General features: G+C 41.8%; 1 protein-coding gene and 1 non-coding gene across 2 annotated transcripts; one reads left to right on the top strand and one right to left on the bottom strand.

Moving 5' to 3' along the window:
• The first annotated feature begins 1,096 nt into the window (after window positions 1-1,096).
• On the top strand, window positions 1,097-1,168 carry trnap-agg. The gene has a single exon. It is a non-coding gene; the product is annotated as a tRNA-Pro (tRNA).
• Window positions 1,169-14,905: 13,737 nt separating this feature from the next.
• Window positions 14,906-23,452, bottom strand: LOC122766136 (protein O-mannosyl-transferase TMTC1-like). Its single transcript, XM_044020782.1, has 2 exons — window positions 23,051-23,452; window positions 14,906-15,100 (listed from the first exon to the last, which is right to left on the bottom strand). Exons 1-2 carry the CDS (start codon window positions 23,344-23,346, stop codon window positions 14,911-14,913), a joined length of 486 nt encoding a protein of 161 aa, XP_043876717.1. The 5' UTR covers window positions 23,347-23,452; the 3' UTR covers window positions 14,906-14,910.
• Window positions 23,453-25,193: the final 1,741 nt, after the last annotated feature.

Below are 25,193 nucleotides of genomic sequence, written 5' to 3'. Positions count from 1 at the left end.
AATGGGTGTGAATGGGCGCGAGTTGTTTGCTATGGGGTATGCCAGTCCTTGACGTGTCCAGGGAGTTGAACCACCAACTGTTCTGTTACTAGCCAAATGGTACTCCAGATAGTACAGCAGGTGAGGCGCAACAGAGGCAGACAGTCTTTAGTCAGCTTCCCCACCCCATTATACCAAAGGGGGCACTGAAGAAGGATCTGTTGGGAAGCTTTCTGACTTCTGAGCTGATCACAGCAACATGACAAACTTGCAGTCTTTTTCCAAGCTGTGCCACATTTCATTCTTCATCAATTTGGCTAGCGTAAATACCAAAAAGACAGGTTCCACCAAGATTTGAACTCGGATTGCTGGATTCAGAGTCCAGAGTGCTAACCATTACAACGTGGAACCACTGGGTGCCACTGGGTGCCACTGGGAACCACTGGGAACCACTGGGAACCACTGGGAACCACTGGGAACCACTGGGAACCCACCTGTGCAGTTGAAATGTTTTTAAAGTGTATAGAGTCAAGAAGGCCCTGCATTCAGGTGACAGTCTTTCCCTGAAGTTGTGGGTGAGAATCCTGCGTCTCTCAATAAAACTTTTCATCTGGATTGTGGTCTGGGCTGTTACAGAATACATCATACCACTCTGGTCAGAAGCTGGATTTTTACACTTATTCTGTGAGGTGTCTCTCAGGTGACCCCAACAACGGTCATTCCCAACTTGACTCAGGTGAAACTAACTACCCGGAAGTGGGTCAGAGTGTGAACGACCTGCGTTGTTCAATGTAACGTTTTCTTTACATGTATCCAGCTTACAGAGGCTAAATACCTGGATTTTTTTTTTTATCCACAAGACAGTCAGAAGTGAAGAAGCCTCGTGGATGAGCGTTAAAACATCTTCAACCTAACTCCAGCAAGTCTTGTTGTCCACAGCAAACTCCTGACAATGATCTGGATGTCTAAGAACCTTCACAGACAGAACATAAAACATAGTCCAACAGTATCTTTTCCCAATTTCCCTTGTCTTTTTAACTTTATCTGGTGATATTGTAATAGTTCTCACATACAATCTCTAACAGGACACCTACATAGAAAATGGCGCAAGGTTCGTGGCTCGTTGGTCTAGGGGTATGATTCTCGCTTAGGGTGCGAGAGGTCCCGGGTTCAAATCCCGGACGAGCCCTATACAGCCCCCGTTCTTCTGTCAGGACGTCACGCTTACCTGCAACTTCTGCTTTGCAAAAGCAGTTGAAGGTCCTGGGTTGAAATCTCAGATAAGCCTTTCACACAGCAGTGTTTCAACCATGAAGTTTGTCCTTGTCAAATGTACTTTTGAACGAACTTGTCCTAGAGCTTAAATGGGATCACGTTCAAACTTGGTGAGGTCACTTTGGACAAGTTGAGGATCTAAAGTTGCTAAAAACTTTTTAATAAGTATCATGGTGTACGAGAAAGGGGCCGGCAAAGTTGGTGAAAATTTTTATTTTTCGCCACAGGCAACAAAAGTCTTATAACTTTGCGATAGAAGGTCACTTCCCAACCAAATTACCTAGGGTTGATGATGGACCATTGCTGAAGAAGTCTGTGGAAAAACTGTACATTTTAAGCACAGCGCCTCCTTGTGGTAACAGAAAATACAACAAATACACAATTTCGGTAATAACTTTTACATATTTAATCGTATCAAACTCAAAATTTGTGACAATATTTAAAACACATGAAAGATGATGCGTGCTTATTATGATAACAAATGGCGCAACGGTGTTGCCATAGCAACACTGCAAAGTCAGATATTTGTGACAAAAAAACAAACTGCTACAACTTTGCGAAACTGAGTCCAATCTGAACCAAACTTGCTAGGATTGATGATAGTCTGGCCCTGAAGACACCTCTTTGAAAATATTCACTTTCAAAAACAGCGCCCCCTTGTGACAGCAGCCACTATGACACCTGATATTTGAATGAACTTGTCCTAGAGTTTTTGTGCGATCACCTTGAAAATTAGTGATGTCACTGTGAACAAGTTGCCGAGCATAAGTTACTGAAAGCTTTTTAAAATGTCGCTCGGTGTACGAGATAGGGGGCGCCAAAGTTGGTGTTCATTCATATTTTTCACAACAAAAGGCAAAACTCTTAAAACCCGTAAAACTTGTCCTCCTGAGGAGCACGTTGAATGTACATGCACAAAACTTGGTACTCACGCGTTCCTTAGGTCCAGACGGTCAAAAAAGTCAGCGTAGCTGAACCTCTAAAACGAACAGGAAAGCCGCCATCTTGGATTGAAAGTACATTTTTTGCAGATTTTGGCCATTTCGCACCAATGGTATGTGAACGCACTTGTCATAGAGCTTTGAAGGGATCACCTTCAAACTGGGTGAGGTCACTGTGGACAAGTTGAGGATCTAAAGTTATTAAAAGTTCTCTAAAATGTCACATGGTTTTTGAGATAGGGGGCGCCAAAGTTGGCGTTCATTCATATTTTTCACAACAAAAGGCGAAACTCTTACAACCCGTAAAACTTGTCCTCCTGAGGAGCACGTTTAATGTACATGCACTAAACTTGGTACTCACGCGTTCCTTAGGTCAGGACGGTCAAAAAATTCAAGCAGCCTATGCTCTAAAACGAACGGGAAAGCCGCCATCTTGGATTGAAAGTACATCACAGATTTTGGCCATTTCGCACCAATGGTATGTGAACGCACTTGTCATAGAGCTTTCATGGGATCACCTTGAAACTTTGTGAGGTCACTGTGGACAAGTTGAGGATCCAAAGGTATCAAAATCTTTTCATTAAGTATCACGGCGAACAAGAAGAAGGTCAGGAAAGTTGGCGAAAATCACGATTCCTCGCAACACACAACAATCTCTTATAACTTTGCGATAGAAGGTCCGATATTAACCAAACAAGTGACAATCGATGATGGGCCCTTGCTAAAGATGTCTATGCAAAAACTGTAAATTTTGAAAACATCGCCTCCTGGTGGTGGCAAACACTAGGAAGTCTGGTATTTCGCAACACACAACAAACTCTTATAACTTTGCGATTGAAGGTCAGATCTTAACCAAACTTGTGATGATAGATGATGGGCTTTTGCTAAAGATGCCTAAGCAAAAACTGTAAATTTTGGAAACAGCGCCACCTGGTGGTAACAGAAAGTACATGTTCACAATTTCCCTTATAACTTTAACAAATTTCCTTGTATCAAACTCAAAATTTGGGAAAACATTCCAAACACATGGTAGATGATGCGTGCCTAATATGATAACAAATTGTTCAACAGTGTTGCCATGACAAAACTGCAAAGTCAGATATTTGCGACAAAAAACAAACAGCTACCACTTTGCGAATACTATTCCAATCTGAATCAAACTTGCTAGGATTGATATTTAATTCCTGAAGATGCCTATATGAAAATATTCACTTTCAAAAACAGTGCCCCCTGTTGACGGCAGACAATATGACGTCTGGTATTTCGCTACAACAACAAACTCTTATTACTTTGCGATGGAAGGTCAGATCTTAACCAAACTTGTGACGATCGATGATGGGATCTTGCTGAAGATGCTTATGCAAAAACTGTACATTTTGAAAACAGCTCCTTCTGGTGGTAACAGAAAATACAATTTCACAATTTCCCTTATAACTTTAACAAATTTCATTGTATCATACTCAAAATGAATGAAAACATGTAAAACACATGGTAGATGATGCTTGCTGAATATGATAACAAATCGTTAAATGGTGTTGCCTGGCAAAAATGCAAAGGATTCCCTCAACTGAGTGGTTTGTTCATGCAGTAACCATTGTTCGCCACATGATGGAGGCATTTGCCAACAAATCTATCAAATCTAACATTTACAGTTTCTCATGCTGCTCTAATTGGGATTGTTGTATCCACTTGAAACTTCATACGTGAGACCTCAGACCCGTCCGGAACATGTCTGTAAAGCAGTAATGCCAAAGTCAAATACACGGGGGGCCAAAATAATAAAAATGGTACAGGTGGAGGATTAAATATTTATTAAAACTTGCAATTACTGCACATATTGAACCAATACCAATACCACAGCCTATATTGCACTCAATCATTAAATTAAATTAAATTAAATTAAATTAAATTAAATTAAATTAAATTAAATTAAATTAATTTAAATTAAGCAAAATATAAATAAAATCAGTTGCAATATTTTCTCAAGGCTCTTTCAGTAACAAATTGAAAACGTTTTTCCGTCTTCTTTTTAACAGGTAAACAGCAAAATGTTATTTTCCTTCAAAGCTCAATGGCAAGATAAATGCAAAAATGAAACAGCATGTTACAAAACAAATCAGTGAGCTGCTCTGATCCTCACCAATGTCTGTCTTTTATAATAAAATTAGAAGTTAGTGCAAACTTGAAAAGTGCAAAACAGTTGCATGTTTCATAGTGCCTTCTTAAGTTATATTCTTTCATAACGACACATTGTCTCCACACACAAGACACACAGGCTTTCCTTTTACTTCGGTGAACATTATTCTGCCTCCCACCTGTCTTGAAAACCCTGTTTTCACCGTCTACTTTTCTATTTGTCTATTTGGGGGAGAGGGAGATGAAAAATGACAGCAATGTTTAGTTTTCCACTGTGACTGTGATGCTGTTCATGAAGGATGACACAGGATCGCACTCACAGTGCATCTTGGGATGTGTAGTATTATGGTGCTGAGGGCACATAATAGTGCAAGCCGGTTTTAATAGTAATTAAAAATCATCCCGTGGGCCAGACATAACTCATTCACGGGCCTTGATTCTGACATATGTGCTGTAAAGGATAACCTCCCTACAGTAAGTAGAACTCCCGAAACAGGAAGTCAAGTCTAACATTTTCCAATCTTCACAAAACTTGATATGTGAGGAACGTCCCTGAACACGTTTACGGACACACCTTTCACCAAACAGGAAGTCGGCCATTTTAAACAGGAAGTGCCATCTAACATTGCACATGGACGCTGAAAATAGTCTAAGCTGAAAATTACTACTGCCGCAAGCGGTGAATGAACGGAAGATGAGCTAGACGTCTCGCACGGCGAGGTGGGCGCAGGGAGACCCGCGAGCCGTCAAGCTCGAACCCGTTGATTACCGCTTGCGGTACTAGTTAGGGTTCGAGCAACTTGGTTGCAAGCACCCTATTGAAACTGTGAAGATTATTCTTATTATTATTATTATTATTCCTCTAAATGAATCGCCTTTTTGAGGCCTTTCCCATACACGAAAACTCACCAATTTTTGCGATGGCATCAAACCTGGTGTAAATTTACGTCTGATAGTAGTTCGGGGACACTGCGTTCAAAATTGAAAGTGGGCGGGGCTTACGAAAATGAAAAACAGCTTTCATCTGGCCGATTTTTCTCGTGTTTCACGTACATGCACGAAAATTGGTACACGTGTTAAGCATGTCAGGACGGTCCAAAAAGTCCGTGCTAGCGCCGCTGTAAGTCCTACAGGAAGGCCGCCATCTTGGGTTGAACAGCCATTTTTGGCCTATTTTGGCCATTTTGCAGCAATGGTATGTGAACGAACTTGTCCTAGAGCTTACATGGGATCCTGTTCAAACTTGGTGAGGTCACTGTGGACAAGTTGGGGATCTAACGATGCTTATGGTTAGTTGAAATGTCGCATGGCGTACGAGAAAAGGGCCGGCAAAGTTGGCGAAAATTTGTAATTTCTCGCTACACGCAACGAAACTCTTATAACTTTGTGATGGAAGGTCCGATCGTAACCAAACTTGTGGCGAGCGATGATGGGCCCTTGCTGAAGATGGCTATGCAAAAACTGTCAAGTTTGTAAACATCGCCTCCTGGTGGTGGCAGAAAATCTAAAAAAAAAAGTTACTTTTACAATTTCGGGAATAACTTTTACAGAGATTATCGTATCAAACTCAAAATTGGTAAAAATCACCCTAAACACAAGGTAGACTATGCGTGCTCAATATGATGGCGTAGAGTTACATGATGTTGCCATGGTAATGATGCAAAGTCGGATTTTTGCGACAAAAAAACAAACTGCTACAACTTCGCGAATCCTAGTCCAATCTGAACCAAACTTGCTAGGATTGATGATAGTCCGGCCCTGAAGACGTCTATATGATAATATTCACTTTCAAAAACAGCACCCCCTGGTGACGGAGACAATATGACCTCTGGTATTTGAATGAATAAATCCGAGAGTTCTTGTGCGATCACCTTTAAACTCGGTCAGGTCACTGTGAACCAGTTGAGGAACTTAAGTTATCAAAAGTTTTTTAAAATGTCTCATGGTGTACGAGATAGGGGGCGCCAAAGTGGGTGTAAATTCCTATTTTTCACAACAAAAAGCGAAACTCTTATAACTTTGCGATGGAAGATCCAATCCCAACCAAACTTCCTATGTTTGATAATGGGTAGTTGCTGAAGGCCACTATATTGCCGAAAACAATACATTTTGAAAACAGCGCCTCCTGGTGGTGGTAGAAAATACTAAAAAAAAAAAACTGTTACAACTTTGCCAATCCTGGTCCAATCTGAACCAAACTTGCTAGGATTGTTGATAGTCTGGCCCTGAACAAACCTATGTGAAAATATTTCAAGTCAAAATCAGCGCCCCCTGGTGAAAGTGGACGGGCCAAAAAACTGCTCCACCCCCTAAAACCTGTGGTCCTGAGGAGCACGTTTAATGTACATGCACAAAACTTGGTACACGCGTTCCTTAGGTCACGCCGGTCAAAAAAGTCAGCGTAGCCTATGCTCTAAAACGAACAGGAAAGCCGCCATCTTTGATTGAAAGTAAATGCTTTGCTGATTTTGGCCATTTTGCACCAATGATATTTGAACAGATTTGTCCTAGAACTTTCATGGGATCACCTTCAAACTTGGTGAGGTCACTTTGGACATGTTGAGGATCCAAAGGTATCAAAATCTTTTCAATAGGTATTATGGCGTAAGAGTAAGGGGCCGGCAAAGTTGGTGAAAATTTTAATGTTTCGCCACAGGCAACAAAACTCTTATAACTTTGCGATAGAAGGTCACATCCCAACCAAATTATCTAGGGTTGATGATGGACCATTGCTGAAGAAGTCTGTGAAAAAAACGTAAATTTTGAGCACAGTGCCTCCTTGTGGTAACAGAAAATCCAAAAAATAAACATTTCGGTAATAACTTTTACAGAGTTAATCGTATCAAACTCAAAAATTGGGAAAACATTCAAAACACATGGTCGATGATGCTAGCTTTATATGATAACAAATCGTTCAACGCTGTTGCCACAGCAACACTGAAAAGTCAGATATTTGTGACAAAAAACAAACTGCTACAACTTTACGAATCCGAGTCCGATCTGAACCAAACTTGCTCTGATTGATGATAATCTGGCCCTGAAGACGCCTATATGAAAATATTCACTTTCAAAAACAGCGCCCCCTGGTGACAGCAGACACTATGACACCTGATATTTGAATGAACTAATCCTAGAATTTTTATGCGATCACCTTGAAAGTTGTTGAGGTCACTGTGAACAAGTTGCCGAGCATAAGTTCCTGAAAGCTTTTTAAAATATCGCTCGGTGTACGAGATAGGAGGCGCCAAAGTTGGTGTTCATTCATATTTTTCACAACAAAAGGTGAAACTCTTACAACCCGTAAAACTTGTCCTCCTGAGGAGCATGTTGAATGTACATGCACGGAACTTGGTACTCACGCGTTCCTTAGGTCCAGACGGTCAAAAAAGTCAGCGTAGCCGAAGCTCTAAAACGAACAGGAAAGCCGCCATCTTGGATTGAAAGTACATTTTTTGCAGATTTTAGCCATTTCACACCAATGGTATGTGAACGCACTTGTCATAGAGCTTTCATGGGATCACCTTCAAACTTGCTGAGGTCACTGTGGACAAGTTGAGGATCCAAAGGTATCAAAATCTTTTCATCAAGTATCACGGCTAACAAGAAGAAGGGCGGCAAAGTTGGCGAAAATCACGATTCCTCGCAACACACAACAATCTCTCATAACTTTGCCATGGAAGGTCAGATATTAACCAAACAAGTGACAATCGATGATGGGCCCTTGCTAAAGATGTCAATGCAAAAACTGTAAATTTTGAAAACATCGCCTCCTGGTGGTGGCAAACGCTATGAAGTCTGGTATTTCGCAACACACAACAAACTCTTATAACTTTGCGATTGAAGGTCAGATCTTAACCAAACTTGTGATGATAGATGATGGGCTTTTGCTAAAGATGCCTAAGCAAAAACTGTAAATTTTGGAAACAGCGCCACCTGGTGGTAACAGAAAGTACAAGTTCACAATTTCCCTTATAACTTTAACAAATTTCCTTGTATCAAACTCAAAATTTGGGAAAACATTCAAAACACATGGTAGATGATGCGTGCCTAATATGATAACAAATTGTTCAACAGTGTTGCAATGACTACACTGCAAAGTCAGATATTTGCGACAAAAAACAAACTGCTACCACTTTGCGAATGCTATTCCAATCTGAACCAAACTTGCTAGGATTGATGATAGTCAATCCCTGAAGATGCCTGTATGAAAATATTCACTTTCAAAAACAGTGCCCCCTGTTGACGGCAGACAATATGACGTCTGGTATTTCGCTACAACAACAAACTCTTATAACTTTGCGATGGAAGGTCAGATCTTAACCAAACTCGTGACGATCGATGATGGGATCTTGCTGAAGATGCTTGTGCAAAAACTGTACATTTTGAAAACAGCGCCTTCTGGTGGTAACATAAAATACAAGTTCACAATTTCCCTTATAACTTTAACAAATTTCATTGTATCATACTCAAAATGAATGAAAACATGTAAAACACATGGTAGATGATGCTTGCTGAATATGATAACAAATCGTTCAATGGTGTTGACATAAGAACACTGCACAGGATCCACTCTACTGAGTGGTTCGTCAGTGCAGTAACCTTTGTTCGCCACATGATGGAGGCATTTGCCTACAAATCTATCAAATCTAACATTTACAGTTTCTCATGCTGCTCTGAAAGGGAAAGATGGGGCAAAAGGTACTGCAAGAGGGGCCAAGGGAAAAAAAAAACAGGGAAAATGGGAAGAGAGAAAAAGTAACAGAGGGAAAAAAGAGAAAATGCACCCTAAATTCTTATACCATCAGATGTTCTATCACAAAAATAACTAGTTATTTCTAAAATTCAGCTTCAATTCTGATACCATCAGTTGTTTTTCACAAAAATAACAACTTATAGACAAAATCACACTGTTTCAGACCTCAGACCCGCCCTGAACATGTCTGTAAAGGATGACCTCCTTACAGGAAGTACAACTCCCGAAACAGGAAGTAATGTCTGACATTCTCCGATCCACACGAAACTTGTTATGTAAGTCAAGGTACCTTCCCTAAACACGTTTACGGACACGCCTTTCACCCAACAGGAAGACGGCCATTTTAAACGGACACGCCTGACATTGCGCGGGGATGCAGCTGAAAATAACCTGTACCACAAGCGGTGAATGAACGGAAGATGAGGAAGAGGACTCGCGCTGCGACGTGGACGCACGGGGACTCGCGAGCCGTCAAGCTCGAACCCGTTGATTACCGCTTGCGGTACTAGTTATTCTTATTATTCCCCCAAATGAATCGCATTTTTGAGGCCTTTCCCATACCCCAAAACTCACAGATTTTTGTGACCGCATCAATCGTGGTGTAAATTTACGTCTGAAAAAGGTTCGGGGAATGTGCGTTGAAAATTGAATGTGGGAGGGGCCAATAAGTGCGGCGCCACCTGTCCAAATTCACCATGACCAACACAAATATCGCACATGCACGAAATTCGGTACACATGTGTAGTGGGTCAGGATGAAGAAAAAATTACATTATGACCATGATCCAAACCCAACAGGAAGTCCGCCATCTTGGGTTGATTGGCGATTTTTTGGCGATTTTGGCGAATTCGCAGCAATGGTATTTGAACTAACTCCTCCTAGAGTTTTCGTGCGATCACCTTCAAACTTGGTGAGGTCCCTGTGGACCAGTTGAGGAGCTCACGGTATCAAAAGTTTTTTCAAATGTCGCATGGCGCGCAAGATAGGGGGCGGCAAAGTTCGTGATGATTCTGATGTTTCGCATCAGAAAAACAAAACTCTTATAACTTTGCGATGGAAGGTCCGATCCGAACCAAACTTGCTATGATTGATGATGGGCCATGGCTGAAGACGTCTATGAAAAAACGGTGAAGTTTGAAAACAGCGCCTCCTTGTGGTGAAAGAAAATACACAAAAAAAAAGTTTTTTTACGATTTCGGGAATAACTTTTACACAGATAATCGTACCGCACTCAAAATTGGTGACAACAGTCAAAACACATGGTAGATGATGCGTGATCAATATGACGACAAATCGTTTAACGGTGTTGCCATGGCAACGACGCAAAGTCGGATTTTTGGGACAAAAAATCAAACTGCTACAACTTCGCAAATCCTGGTCCGATCTGAACCAAACTTGCTAGGATTGATGATAGTCCGGCCCTAAAGACGTCTATATGAAAATATTCAATTTCGAAAACAGCGCCCCCTGGTGACAGCAGACAGTATGACAGCTTGTATTTCAATTATCTCCTCCTAGAGCTTTTGTGCGATCACCTTCAAACTTGGTGAGATCAATGTGGACGAGTTGAGCATCAAAAGTTATCAAAAGCTTTTTAAAATATTGTATGGCGTACGAGATAGGGGGCGCCAAAGTTGGAGATAATAATAATTTTTCACAACAGACAATGAAACTCTTATAACTTTGCGATGGAAGGTCTGATCCCAACCAAACTTGCTATAGTTGATGATGGTTAGTTCCTGAAGACGACTGTGTTGCTGAAACGGTACATTTTGAAAACAGCGCCTCCTGGTGGTGGTAGAAAATTCTAAAAAAACAAACTGTAACAACTTTGCCAATCCTGGTCCGATCTGAACCAAACTTGCAAGGATTGATGACAGTCCGGCCCTGAACACATCTATATGAAAATATTAATTTTCAAATACAGCGCCCCCTGGTGACAGCAGACAGAATTACATTTATAGTTTTTGATGCTGCTCCAACAGGGATTGTTGTATCCACTTGAAACTTAGTATGTGGGACCCCAGACCCTTCCTCAACATGTCCGTAAAAGGTCACCTCCCTACAGGAAGTGGAACGCCCGAAACAGGAAGTAAAGTCTTACATTGTCCGATTGACACGAAACTAGATATGTAAGTTAAGGGACCTTCCCTGAACATGTTTCCGGAGACGAACAGGAAGTCGGCCATTTTAAACAGGAAGTGCCCTCTAACTTTGCCGTACGTTGTCCGATTTGCACGAAACCTTATATGTGAGTTACGGGACCTTCCCTGAACATGTTTACGGAGACGCCGTTGACCGAACAGGAAGTCAGCCTTTTTAAACAGGAAGTGCCCTCTAACTTTGCAGTACATTGTACAATCTGCACAAAACCTTATATGTGACACCAGGGACCTGTCCTGAGCATGTCTGTAAAAGGTCACCTCCCTACAGGAAGTGGAACGCCCGAAACAGGAAGTAAAGTCTTACATTGTCCGATTGACACAAAACTAGATATGTGAGTTACGGGACCTTCCCTGAACATGTTTCCAGAGACGAACAGGAAGTTGGCCATTTTAAACAGGAAGTGCCCGCTAACTTTGCCGTACGTTGTCCAATTTGCACAAAACCTTATATGTCACACCAGGGACCTGTCCTGAGCATGTCTGCAAAAGATGACCTCCCAACAGGAAGTGGAATGCCCGAAACAGGAAGTCAACTCTAAGATTGTCCGATCTGCACAAAACTTGATATGTAAGACAAGGGAAGTTCCCTGAACACGTTTACGGACACGCACTTGACCGAACAGGAAGTCTGCCATTTTAAACAGGAAGTGCCCTATAACTTTGCCATACGTCGCCTGATCCCCCTCGAAATTTGGAACGACATGCGCGGGGACGCCGCTGAAAATAACTAGTACTGAAAATAACTAGTACTGAAAATAACTAGTACTGAAAATAACTAGTACCGCGCGCGGTGAATGAACGGGTGAGAGCGCGAGGCACGCGGGGAGCCGTGGCACACGGCGACCCGCGTGGGTCGGCTCGAACCCGTTCAGAACCGCGCGCGGTACTAGTTATTTTTACTATTGTAATTGAAAAGATTATTAGGGATCGAGCAGCTCTGTTGCAAGAACCCTATTGAAATCATAAGGATTATTCTTTTTTCTTCCGATTCTTATTCCTCTTCACCAAAGTAAATCGCGTATTTTAGGCCCTGAACATGCCCCAAAATTCACCAATTTTTGCAACCGCATCACCTGGTGTAAAATTACGTTTATTAGTGTTTCGGGGAATGTGAGTTAAAAAATTAAAAAGTGGGCAGGGCAAATAACTGCTCCACCCCCTAAAACTTGGGGTCCTGAGGAGCAAGTTTAATGTACGTGCACAAAACTTGGTACACTCGTTCCTTAGGTCGGGACGGTCAAAAAAGTCAGTGTAGTTTATGCTCTAAAACAGGGTTTTTTTTCATTTTTGTTCAGGGGCCACATACAGCACAGTTTGATCTTAAGTGGGCCGGACCAGTAAAAATAGTAAAATAATAGCATAATAACCTATGACCAACAAGAACTCCTTTGTTTTTTCTCCTTTGTTTTACATTTAATGAGGGATATTTTTACAAAACATGAAATTTCTTGAGAAATATAAGTGCAATTTCAACAATATCATGCCTAAATTTACTATTTACGCATCATCTATAAAGGCATAAACATTTAGGTACAGGTATCTGGAATTGAAAGATATTGCATTCGACCTTACGTTTAGATTGTAATCAATAGTGTGAAATTTTGACAAATTCATCCTGTGGGCCGGATTGGACCCTCTGGCGGGCCGGTTCTGGCCCCCGGGCCGTATGTTTGACACCCCGGATCTAAAACGAACAGGAAAGCTGCCATCTTGGATTGAAAGTTTATTTTTCGAGGGGTTGTGCGCCTGACTTACCCCGTTGTGCGCCTAAGAGCGGTCCAGATCAAGGTCGACAAGTTCTGGAAGCTGTGTAGCCAACTGGCGGGCCCAAGCCTCTTCGTTCGACAGAAGTGGCACACACCCGCTAGAAATGTCAAAGTGGGGGACTTAGTGTGGTTGGCTGACAAGAATGCACTGGAAGGTCAGTTTAGGCTTGGTCGAGTTGTGGAGGACATCCTGATGTGAAAAGCGTAGTACGAGACGTGAAAGTGAGGATGTGCCAAAGTTGTCCGGTTTTCAGTGGACAGAGTTAGAAAGGCAAAGAGATGGAGAACTGTCCCTCCACCATTCTTCACAAAGATGTCAGGAGGCTGGTGGTTCTGTTACCAGTGGGGGAACAGAAATAGATTCCCCACCACTTGATGATTTCTGGGTCCATCCAGAAATACGATGGACCACAAGTACGTCAGGAGGTTGGTGGTGTGTTTTAGTAAAGGATGCCACTGTGTCATCAAGGACAATGTGTTCATGGACAGTGAAACCTTTATTTGTCACTTGTATCTGTTATTCATATTGTGTGTAACACGTTCGTACCCAGTGATGTAGCTTTATGTACCCATTTTGAAAGGTAAAATTTGTAGTTGTTGTGGCCTACTGAAAGTGGGAGGTGTAAAACTTTCTAGCAGGCAAAGCTATTTATCTTTCATTCTATTTATCTGTTTATTGTTGGAATTGGTATCAAAGCGCCGTTGCCTTTAAAGTGCCTTTATGGTGCATTGGCAAAGCAATTTTTTGTTATATTAACCTTTGTATGTGCCTTTGTAAGTGGCTTTGTAAATCTATCTATCATCAGAACCTGTACGACTTGTCGGTTTTACAACCTAATTAACTTACAAACTGCTGTCTAGCTAACTAACTGCTGACTAATTAACTGTAGTTAGTAGCTAACTAGCTAACTACTAACTAACTAACGGGCTGCTGTCTAACTACTAACTGACTGCTGTCTAACTACTAACTGACTGCTGTCTAACTGCTGTTTAAGACAGTCGAGTTGTACCCGCCGTACTTGTTCTGGTTACCCTTTCCAGAAGGGAGTATTGAGCTGGAAGGATCAGCCAATAAAAATCTGGACAGACACCATATTACATGTTACAGGTACTGGGCAGGACAGAAATGCAAGATGTTTTGCGATGCAAACATGCCACGCACGCTTCCACCCACTCTTAGTGATCACTCAAAGTGCATTACCACATAGCTCAGTAGTTTCTCACTCATCCAGATCCACATGTATTGTAGATATATCTGTGTTGTTTACCCAGTCACACCAATTCACATTGATACAGTGCTGAAATTGTCATTCATCTTTCACACCCATTCAAACATTGCTGGCACAGCCTCCAGGAGCAATTTGGAGTTAAATGTCTTGCCCAACATATCTACACATCAGTATGTAGAGGAGCTAGGGATAGAACCACCAATAACCAGAAAAACCAATATGTCCTATGCTTAAAGACATTTAAACAATGTCAAGTGTTGGTGTTTCTGTTAATCAAAATTTTGACACCAATATGTTCACTTTTACTGCAAATGAATATCGGCTTTGGTTATCAGCCTCCTTGACTACTATTAATTGGTATTGGTATCGGCCCACAAAAAAACATATTGGTCTATCTCTAGTTGGCTCCATTTCAACAAAATGAATACTAATATAGTGCGCAATGCAATATTTATGAACATAGATATCGCCACTAAGGCCGGGAATACGACAAATTTAATGAAGCACTGAAGTTCTACCAATTTGCCAACAGCTACCCCACCACCATATCACAAAAAAATAATGGAACAGCTGCAATCTGATTTTTACTTATCAATGCAGAATGATTTTGTAAAAACTGTATAGCTGTTACCCCCTTCATGTTTCTCTTCTTCATGCTTGTTACAGTCATATACTTACAGCCTCGGTGTGGACAGGGTGCACAGCAAAGAGTAGTGCTGTGAGGAAGGCCAGACGTGAGTCTGCAAACACACAATATTGACATGTGTGCAGAAGCAGGCAGGTCACAGCACAGTGCAAACACACATTGACCATGTGGAAATATAGAGGAGCCATTCCGCCCAAGAGGATGTTCAACCTGAAAGAAAAGACAAACAAAACATTTGAGAGAGGAGCTGAATTTGTATGATATCTGACTGTATGAAAGTGTTCTAGTCAAAGTAAAAGAAAGTACACTCAGTTATTTCCTCAAAACCAAGCCCAACTACAGTGAGAAGAAACACAAATTTGTAATAAAATGTGATATGTTCTCAGGGCCAAAAGATCGGTGTAATGGTTAGCACTCTAGCCTTTCTGCATGGAGTTTGCATGTTCTCCCCGTGTGTCTATGAGTTTTCTCCAGTTTCTCTGGGTTCTCCAGCTGATAAGGTCTAGAGACTCACTACTTAAGCATTACTTGAAGACCGGCCTACCTACCGACAGACTAAAATTTACACATATGCGCAACAAAGTAGTACAGTCCTTGAGAAAAGCCAAAGCAATTTTTTTTTATTTCTGCAACTGAGGATGCAAAGGGCAACGGGTCGAAGGTGTGGCAAACCTTAAATAAACTGTTAGGCAAGGATACCAAGCACGAAACAAACTCTTGAACTAAAAATCGATAATGTCTTGGTAAAGGATCCTGCAAGAATTGCCAACTCTTTTAATAATGATTTTTTAGACAATGTGCTTGAAATAGTAAGACTTTTTACTCCCGCAACTATTGTACCTCGTCAGCAATGAACAGCCCATTTTTCAGCTGGTGAACATAACAGAGTCAGAGGTCACAAAGATTATTGGAGCACTCAAATGTTCCAACACAAAAGACATATATGGCATTGACACAAATTTCATAAAGACACATTCTCCAAAAGAAATGTACAAAATGCGAAACACTTTTACAAATACCAAAAAAAATTAACAAAAGTTAAAACTAATTTACATTTTCCAAAACAAATTTACAAAATACGAAACACTTTGACAAATCCTGACACAAATTTACAAAAGCCACAGTTCTTACAGAAGGGGAATGTGCTAATTGCTGCGCGTGACCGGAAATGATACCGTGAGCGCTCAGTTGGTGACTTACACTGCCTGGCCAAAAAAAACCTAGAATTTACTAAGCAAATAGGTAAGGGGTTGCTGCAGTTGGTCAGGTCTAGGTTCAGCAACATTATGTGCCCAAAGAATGAGGTCAGCTGACTACCTGAATGACCAGATCATTCCATCAATACATTTTTTTCTTCCCTGATGACATGGGCATATTCCAAGATGACAATGCCAGGATTCATCAGGCTCAAATTGTGTTCAGGGAGCATGAGACATCATTTGCACACATAGACCTTACATCTAAATCTTATACTTTATTAATCCCCTTAGGGAAATTATTTCTCTGCATTTCCATCCACTTCCATTCCATCCTAGAATTTGGGCTCTCTCGCCTCGCCTCGACACGGCACGATTAGGTTGCATCTCCACTACAAAAAAGTACCTAATTAACGTGGGCGGAGTCATCGCTGCCCGGCTGAGTGAGACTGCACAGACACTTGCGGCCGCCGGCGATGTTCCTAAATACATCACTCCACTTCAAAAGACTCCTGTTAAATATAGAGGTTTCCCTGGTAGATATTGGAGATTAACCCACGTTTTTAGGATTGTTAAGTAGTTCCAAGTGATCTACAGTTCGGCACTGTTGGGCTTGATTTGTGTGTAGGAAATCTCTTCCTGTGATGGGACACTGGCCAGTCAGCGGCCGGCAGTCTGACCAATCATCGCATAGTACCTACTTAAGCACGCTTGGAACCTCGCTGGAGCAGGTACTAAAAATAGTACTATGCTAGTGGAAACGCTACTTAAACCGTGGCGTGGCGAGGCGAGTGGAGCTGTTGGAAATGTGCCATAAGTGTACCTGATCTGTCGAGACTAGGGTTGCCAACTGTCCCGTATATTGGGCCTAATTTATTTGTCCCGTACGTGCCCTCACTTGTCCCGTTTATTGACTGCTACGTTGTTCTAACCACTAAATGATACAACAACAACAGCAACGACACCTGTCATCATCAAATCACAGTGTGATGATGACAGGTGCTGTCCCACCTTGAGCCGGGAGACAAGGTGGGGCTATGAGTCCCGCATCAGTCGCACATGATCAGTATACTGTAAGTAAACGCGCAAATTACAATGGATAAACCTGCAAAAAAGAAGAGACTGTGCAGTTACAACAAATTATGGGAAGTTAAAAAGACGTGGGTTAAGCCCATCAGTGACTAGACGAAAGCCTTCTGCACTTTATGTCGGAGGGAATTTTCAGTTGGCCATGGAGGTGAAAACAACTTGACCTTCCACAGAAATGCACAAGAAGGCCAAAGTTGCTAAAGGTGTAAGCAATATCGGTGCATTCTTCGGGCAGCTATATTATTCAGACATATATGATTTATATATATCATATTATAAAGGACATTATCAACTGTAAATATGTCAATATTGGGAATTAAGCACACTGTTCTCCACAAACAACACCCATTTATCGATGTTTTAAAAGTTAAGGCTTCCTATTATTCAAAGGAACCATAGAAATGTTGACCCCTTTTTGCCATTTTCTTCAGATACGTCATGCGTCCCCCTCCCCACAACAGTTCTTGCCAGCCACATCGTGCTGACGTTTTTGTTGTTGTTTTTCCCCCGGTTCACCGACAATTATTGCCACCAAAGATACTCCTATAGCTATCAGGCCAATGAAAAATGTTACAGAGACGTCAGATATTCCACCAAAAACTGCGCCCGTCCATGGCGTGTCATGGAAAATCGGCCAATGTAATGCGAGATGTGAGCTAAGCGTGATTACAAACAAACCACCAGCTCGGAAAGGCTTGAATAGGCAAATCACATTCAGCAAAGTTAGCGGGAAAAACGGGAGGAAAAAATAGGGCATCTGGACGCACTGCTAGCTAAACGCCTGGCTGTCACTGTGTTACTCAATCACACCTTTGGCTGTTTGTGGATGCGCCGAGCAAGTGCGCATAGCCCAGAGGCGTTAGGAGTAACCACTACTGCACATGCTCTATGGGCCACACAACCAGGAAATAAACCCAGAAGACAGAAACTTTTTCGGTGTACACGCTTTGTGAGCAGCTCTATCGGAATGAATGACCTGTCAGCCAATCAGAAAATAGTAATCACTCTGGTTTGCTCAACCTCGCCAAGTTGCACTGCTTGTGTCTCACGTCCGCCCATTTCCACAGTTGGAGTCACGAGACTAGGATTTTATGGGGTTCTCGCACTAAAATACACTGTAAATGTTGTAAACACAACAAATGTAGCAGTTTTTCTACCGAGCAAATAAACTTGTGCTTGAGCTTGTGAGGATTCTTTCTGTGAGGTAGCAAAGTGAAAAACAATGTGGTGTCAACACAGGATCTTGCATTCTGAAAAGTATACTTCTTTTCCAGCTCATGCTGAATTCTGGTGAATTTATGCGGCTCTGCTGAAATAGAAGTGCTGCGTATCCACTCCAACCCCCAATATTGGGGGTGTGGCTAGAGGAGGATGGTTGATGACGAAGCACTGGTATAGTAATCGGCCCACCGTTAATTTCGCCGATATAACAATGCCTGGATTTCCAATAAAAGTGTGAGTAAATGCTTGGTATACATTGGTACATGCTTGAGTTGCAGTAAGCGGTTATGAGGAGAATCAGTAGAACAGGAAGTTACTTTTATTTTGACAGTCACAGCAGTGCGCAAGACACCATATTCAATGACTACCCAGAGAGTCATTAACTGCATGAACACTCTAACTCATGGTGAAAACACAAAAACTTGGGAAAGCTGTGTCTCTCAGAATGCATTTCGCCAGAACATTGCAGCAGAGAAAAGAAATATACACCAGAAATAAATATTTTTCTGTCCCCCGGACATGGGTTTAAAATCACTTGAGGTGAGAAATTAGTCATTAGTGTTTTACATTTATTTATCAACACTCTGTAGGTGGCGGTAATGAGGGTCAAGCACTTGGCAGCACAAGGAGATACATGATGTGACCTGAAATTAGTTTTGTGGGAAAAAAGCCTGACCAGAAAGCCACGGATATAATAATAATCTGAACGATAACGGTAGGTTCCTCGCACATAGGGGCCCTTGCAGCCGCCGCCCACCCCAGTAGGTCGGGTAAGCCCTGGAATCTTCTGTTCTGGCTAGGTGGCTTATCTTGCATGTGAAGTTTAGTGCAGATTGGTCAATGTATGGCAATGTTATGGGTCACTTCCTGTCTGGGAAGACTTCCTTACTGTGTGCAGGTCATGGCTTGCAGACATGTTCAGGGTGGGCCCTTGGTCTCACATATCAAGTTCCGAGCCAATCGGTCAATGTAAGGGTGAGTTACAGGGCGGCAAACCGTATGAAGTTTTGTGCCGATAGGCCAATGTATGGAGAAGTTATAGAGCACTTCCTGTTTCGTGGCGAATTGTCGAAATTCACCACGAAAATTCCAATGGCAGCTGTGGCCACGCCCTTTTGAATCTGCGAAATGTTTAATAACTTTTGAACTTGGGTTGGGTCTAGTTCAATTTGAGGCCTTTTCCGTGTTGCTACGATAAATGCCCTCAAACAAGTTTGAGCAAAACGCAAAAGATTGATGCCAAATTCAAGATGGCCAGGGCATGGTCCCAAAAGGATTTTTTTGTACATCTTGAGCCAAATGATGTTTAAACAGGCAATCTGTGAGAAGTCAGACAGGGCAAAAGCATATGATTAAAGTACTTGAGCCATGGTATAATATTCCATCCCGCCGTCACTTCAGCAACACAGTGATTTCTGAACTTTATGAAGAGACACTACAACGAATTGTCAGATAATTGTCACACAGTTTATGTGGCTCTTACTACAGATGAATGGATCTCCAGGGCCACTGAAAGTTTTCTAACTGTGACTGCTCATTACATTAATTTGGAGTAGAAGATTTTATGAAAGCCACACAAGTGAGCATCTTTCTGAAGCACTGACACAAGCAGTAACATAATGGAATGGAAACTAGAATAAATAAACGTGAAAATGCAGCAATGTCTCTCCTCTTACTGTTTCAAAATCTCTGGATTGTTACAATGATGTGCTTAATCAAGCTGCCTCATTATTTCAGTTCTTGCAAGATTGCATGATATGTCCTTAAGAATATCTGATAAAAAAATCTAATTATTAGGCCATAGATCTGATACATAGTATGATATGAGTGTAAAAAAATAGAAAAAAAGCAACCAAACCGAAAACCGTGACCCCAAAACCGTGATATGAACCGAACCGCGGATTTTGTGAACCGTTCAACCTACAGACCGTACGGCCGCAGACAGGGAGGTAAAGGTTTGTGTAGTTCACATTCAGTTTTTATCCAAATTTGAAGTTTCCCATTGCTGTTGGAGCAGCCGAGAATTGCGCATGTTCTTCCCGACTTCCTAGACATTGTTGTCAAAATTAATGCTGCATAAAAAGTACAGGTAAAAGCAGTAGCATACCGTGGGGTTTCAGTCAGGGCCTTCAGTAAAAAAAAAAAACACGCACAAACACAACCACATACAAAACACACTATTATGCACTATATTCACAAAACAGTTGATCTGCAACAACCATAGCGCACACGCACACCACTGTGCATCTATAGACTGCTGTATCATTACCACCACATCTTCCGTTGTGTCACTCAGCAATCGCAATTTCACAAGCTTCCACATAAGCATAGGCGTCAGCTAGGGGTGGGCGGTATACCGGTGTCATAGTCAGCACCGGTATGACATTGCGCCATGATATGGATTTTGCAATACCATCAATACCGTGATAAATCAATTGAGTGCCAATAATCTCCTAATTCTAAATAATAATGCATTACATTTTCTTCAAACATTCAGTGGTCTGAATATCTGTCCTTATATACTGTATATCTTGTTGCAAATAAAAAAGTAAAACATATTCGGTGGTAAAAGGGGAGTGGCCATTAAATTAGCGTAACGAGCACTTGGGTAATCAATAAAGAAACAACTGCTCAAACATCGCCAAGAAAGGTCGGGCCAATAATATCTGAAAAAAGATGAGTGGAGTGTTGGAACCAGAGGGAGAGACCGAGGCCGCTGGAAGTTGCGCAGCAGATGCCTCCAGACCGCCTTCTTCCCTGAAGATCACACCGGAGCAATAATTGCGTTAGGCCTGAAGGATGCACTTTCTGACTGGTGCTTGGATGAAGCGCGTCTGATGTGCATGACAACTGACAGCGGTGCAAACATGGTGCTCGCTCTGGAAATTAATAAATATACGAGACTTGCATGTTTTGGACACAGACTGCACAACGCTATTGGTAAGTTACACTATGTAAACCTAACATTTCATATTCAGAACATTTGTCAAGTCCTTTTCTGTTTGTAGTAAAAAAAGAAACAAAAACAAATTTAAGGCCACCACATTAGTATTGTATTGTTCGTTGTTAGTATTGTTTAGCCGTGATTCCTCTGGGGACCGGATCAGAAAGGAAAAAAAACTACAAATATCAGATTAGAATATTATTACAAAATATGTACTCCTCCCAAAACCTACCAAAAGAAGTAATACCATGATATTATACCGTCACTGTTCAAAAAATGAAAAATACCGTGATATTAATTTCAGGTCATATCGCCCACCCCTAGCGTCAGCTACGCAGGGAACATGTCCACGTCCACTATTTATGATCAACAGTTTTGTCCTCACCACTTCTAAAAAATGTTATCAATTAAAAACAAATATCAACTACCGGAAAAGATCCAGGAAAATCCAGCTCAGCTTCACAAAAAAATAACCATATTTTTTCTGGAAATATAATCATAACATACTGAAAAAGTACTTGAATTTAGACACGTTCAGACACACATTAATTTGATTATTAAAAATAAATAAATAACAATAATAACAACAACAATAATAATAATAAAAATACTTTTTTGATATTGTCAGGGCCAGCAAAGAAGGCCCTGCTGGCCCTGACAGCCCACCACTGGGTAAAAGTAAAAATATACAGCTCCCAGTCAATCGCGCGTATATTGGAGGGTTATGTTGTAGTCAAGATCACCTAAACCGAGACCAAGTCGAGACCAAGACCACAGTGTATCGAGACCAAGACAAGACCAAAACTTTGAGGGGTCGAGACCCAGACAAGACCATTAGCGTCGCTTTGCAGAATTTACATGTTGTGCTGTGTTTTCTTTTGGAGGTATTTATACACAAAAAGTCTTTGTGGTTCAGGTAACAAAATCTTTGTCGAGACCAAGACAAGCCGAGTAAAAATGCAGTCGATTCCGAGACGAGACCAGTTCGAGACCAAAACCGATCTCAAGTACTACAACCCTACTGGAGGGAGACACCGCTATATAGGCTCGACTACACGATTTGGACTATATTGTAATGGAAAACCACATTACAATATAGTGCCTCCACAATATGGGCAGAGTCATCACAGCACGCCTGAAACTGCTTTGCATTGTTTTATACGTGACATAGTGACTTGTAAAGCAGTTGTTTTCGATGTAGTGAATCATTATACTCAGTTAATTAAAAAGATCACAGCACAGACTCCATCTGACACAGTCACTGAATACAGCAGCAGGGTTTGTCAGTAGTGCTGTCACTGAACACCAGACTCCTCTGTTAAATCATTTTAAGATTTTAGACATTTCCTTGCACTCTGACAAATCAGTGTATAAAGATGTCACGCATATTGTCGGTTCACCTGGCTTGGAACAGCCAGAGCAGGTACTAAAAAAGTACCAGGTACCGTCACTAATGGAAACGCCAAACCGTGTAGTGCTGAGGCGAGCTGAGCTAGTGAAAACACAACTGGAAAACGAACCAAACCACATAGAGTCTGTGGGAAATCGCCATATGAGGCTGCCACTATTTTGCTTACAGTATTTACTTACAGCGTTTATTTACAGTGGCTGTCATCGTCATGCTGTGGTTGGTGACGTGTTTGGTGACAGAGCAATTCGACTGACACAGACTGTTTTAGGGTTCAAACTGCGCCAGCAGAGATAACTTACTTGAAGGTGAGGATGCACAGCGGTCTGTAGGATTTGTGGCTCGTGTTGTCCGCCATCCTCTTGCCCCAGAAATCGTTACTGAATATGTTCCTAAGGCTGGACCCCGGTCGGACGTCCGGGTTGTTAATGATAGCCCACACATCGTCGTGCACCAATTCCCCGTGAAGAGAATTACTGTAGCACAAGACACAGAGGGCGGCCAGCACGGCGTAGCGAACCGCAGCCCACAGCGCCTGTGGTTGGACCATGAGCCGCGGCCGCCGGTGGTCTGTCTTCTCCGGCTCCAGGGCTGTCATGTCGAGCCTGGCCGTTTCCACAGTTCCGCTGGGCTGAGGATGATGCTGGGGGTACCGGGGTTTCCGTTCATTCCGCCCTGTGTGTAGCTTTCGTTAATGCTGTGGACTCCGCGGACGGCGTAGATGCGTTGTGCTGTGTTCAAATCCGATTAGGGAAATTTCAGTTTCCTGAAGAGACCTGTGGGTACCATTTTCATCATCCATTCGAGTACTTGTTCTACTATTTGTACTACCCTAATATTACACCAATATAACAATAATAATAATAACAATATAATATAAATTAATATAACACCAATGACATATTCACGTACAATAAAATAAACAGTTATAATAAAATATCCCTAAAACTGCTTTTCAGTAAGAAGAGTGGTACCAGGGAAACCGATAAGGTCAGAGAGACACATATTTTGACCACATAATAAAATGATTGTATAAATGATGAATACTGGGGGAAAGGCTTTGATAAGCTCTGTCACTTCAATGTCGGTCCTTATGTAAAGCACTTGAATGCAACATCAGGAAAGGACCCGCCCTGCTGCCTCTCAACATGGATGTACTGGACCTGGATAGCGCACCGCCCCCTCTGCCTTGAAGACAATTTTGTCATGGTGGCCACTCGTGGTACTGCAACGAAAAATACTCCTGCGGCCCCAAAAGCAAGTTTCCCATTGACCACAATAGTTTTGTGTGTAGGCGTTCCTGGCAGTGAGCTTAGGTTTTAAATTTTCGTAATTCCGGAGTGAACCAGTGGGTGAATTAGGCAGGTCTGGGTTTTTAGGAGAGCATGATTCAGGAGGGAATGGAGTTCAGTGGAGCAGAGATTGTTGGTGGCGCCGGTGGGGAGGTATAATTCCATGAGAGCAATATTGCCAAAGGACTGTTTGATAGTAACTATGAATTCAAGTTTAAAGTCAGACATACAAAGCTGGAATGTTATTCGGCTTGAGCTCCAACTATCAGCTGTGTTGTGAAGGTCATTTTATAAATGTTTGTCTAAATCCTCCTCCTTAAGCATAGCAATGTGGCCTGTTTGATACTGGGCAACTTTGTGAGCCTGCTTGTTCTGAATCAAATAAGTTTGAGATCCCATTGACTCTTTTCCATGATGCCCTGTGTCTTATTGTTGTCCGTAACATTCTGAGAAAATAATCACACAATGAGACTAAATAATTTTAGCTTACCTCTAAGTCCTTGGCATTCAGTTGGGATTTCTGCCCCATTCAACTGAATTTTGGATTTCTGCAACCAGGACTGCAGGTTGTTAAAATGTTTTTCGACCCAGGCTCCAGTGCATGGACAGGAAAAGACAACTGCAGCACTTTGTACCATGTCCTCCAGGTCCTCCAACGTACTTGCAGTAGTAAGAGACCAAAAACATGCATGGCAAGATGGTAGTAAAAATTGTAATGTGTATTAAGTTATTATGTATATCTAACCTAACAACATAATATTATACACTCCCTGAACAAAAAAAAAGTCACCACCTAAAAAAAAGGGTCACTCACTAATATTTTTTGGACCGCCTTCAGCTTTGACTTATTCACTGTGGCATTGTTTCCATAAGCTACTGCAATGTCACAAGATTATTTCCGTCCAGTGTTGTATTCATTTTTCACCAAGATCTTGTATTGATGATGGGAGAGTCGGAGCACTGCGCAAAGCCTTGTCCTGCACATCCTAAAGATTCTCAATGAGGTTAAGGTCTGGACTCTGTCTCATGCTCCCTGAACCACTGTTTCACAATTTGAGCCTGATGAATCCTGGCTTGTTATCTTGGAATATGTCCGTGTCCATCAGGGAAGAAAAAAATCCATTGATGGAATAATCTGGTCATTCAGTATCTT

This window comes from Solea senegalensis, linkage group LG3 (assembly GCF_019176455.1).
Source record: "Solea senegalensis isolate Sse05_10M linkage group LG3, IFAPA_SoseM_1, whole genome shotgun sequence".
In the NCBI taxonomy this organism is placed as follows: Eukaryota; Metazoa; Chordata; class Actinopteri; order Pleuronectiformes; family Soleidae; genus Solea; species Solea senegalensis.
This window is presented reverse-complemented; position numbering and strand designations above follow the sequence as displayed.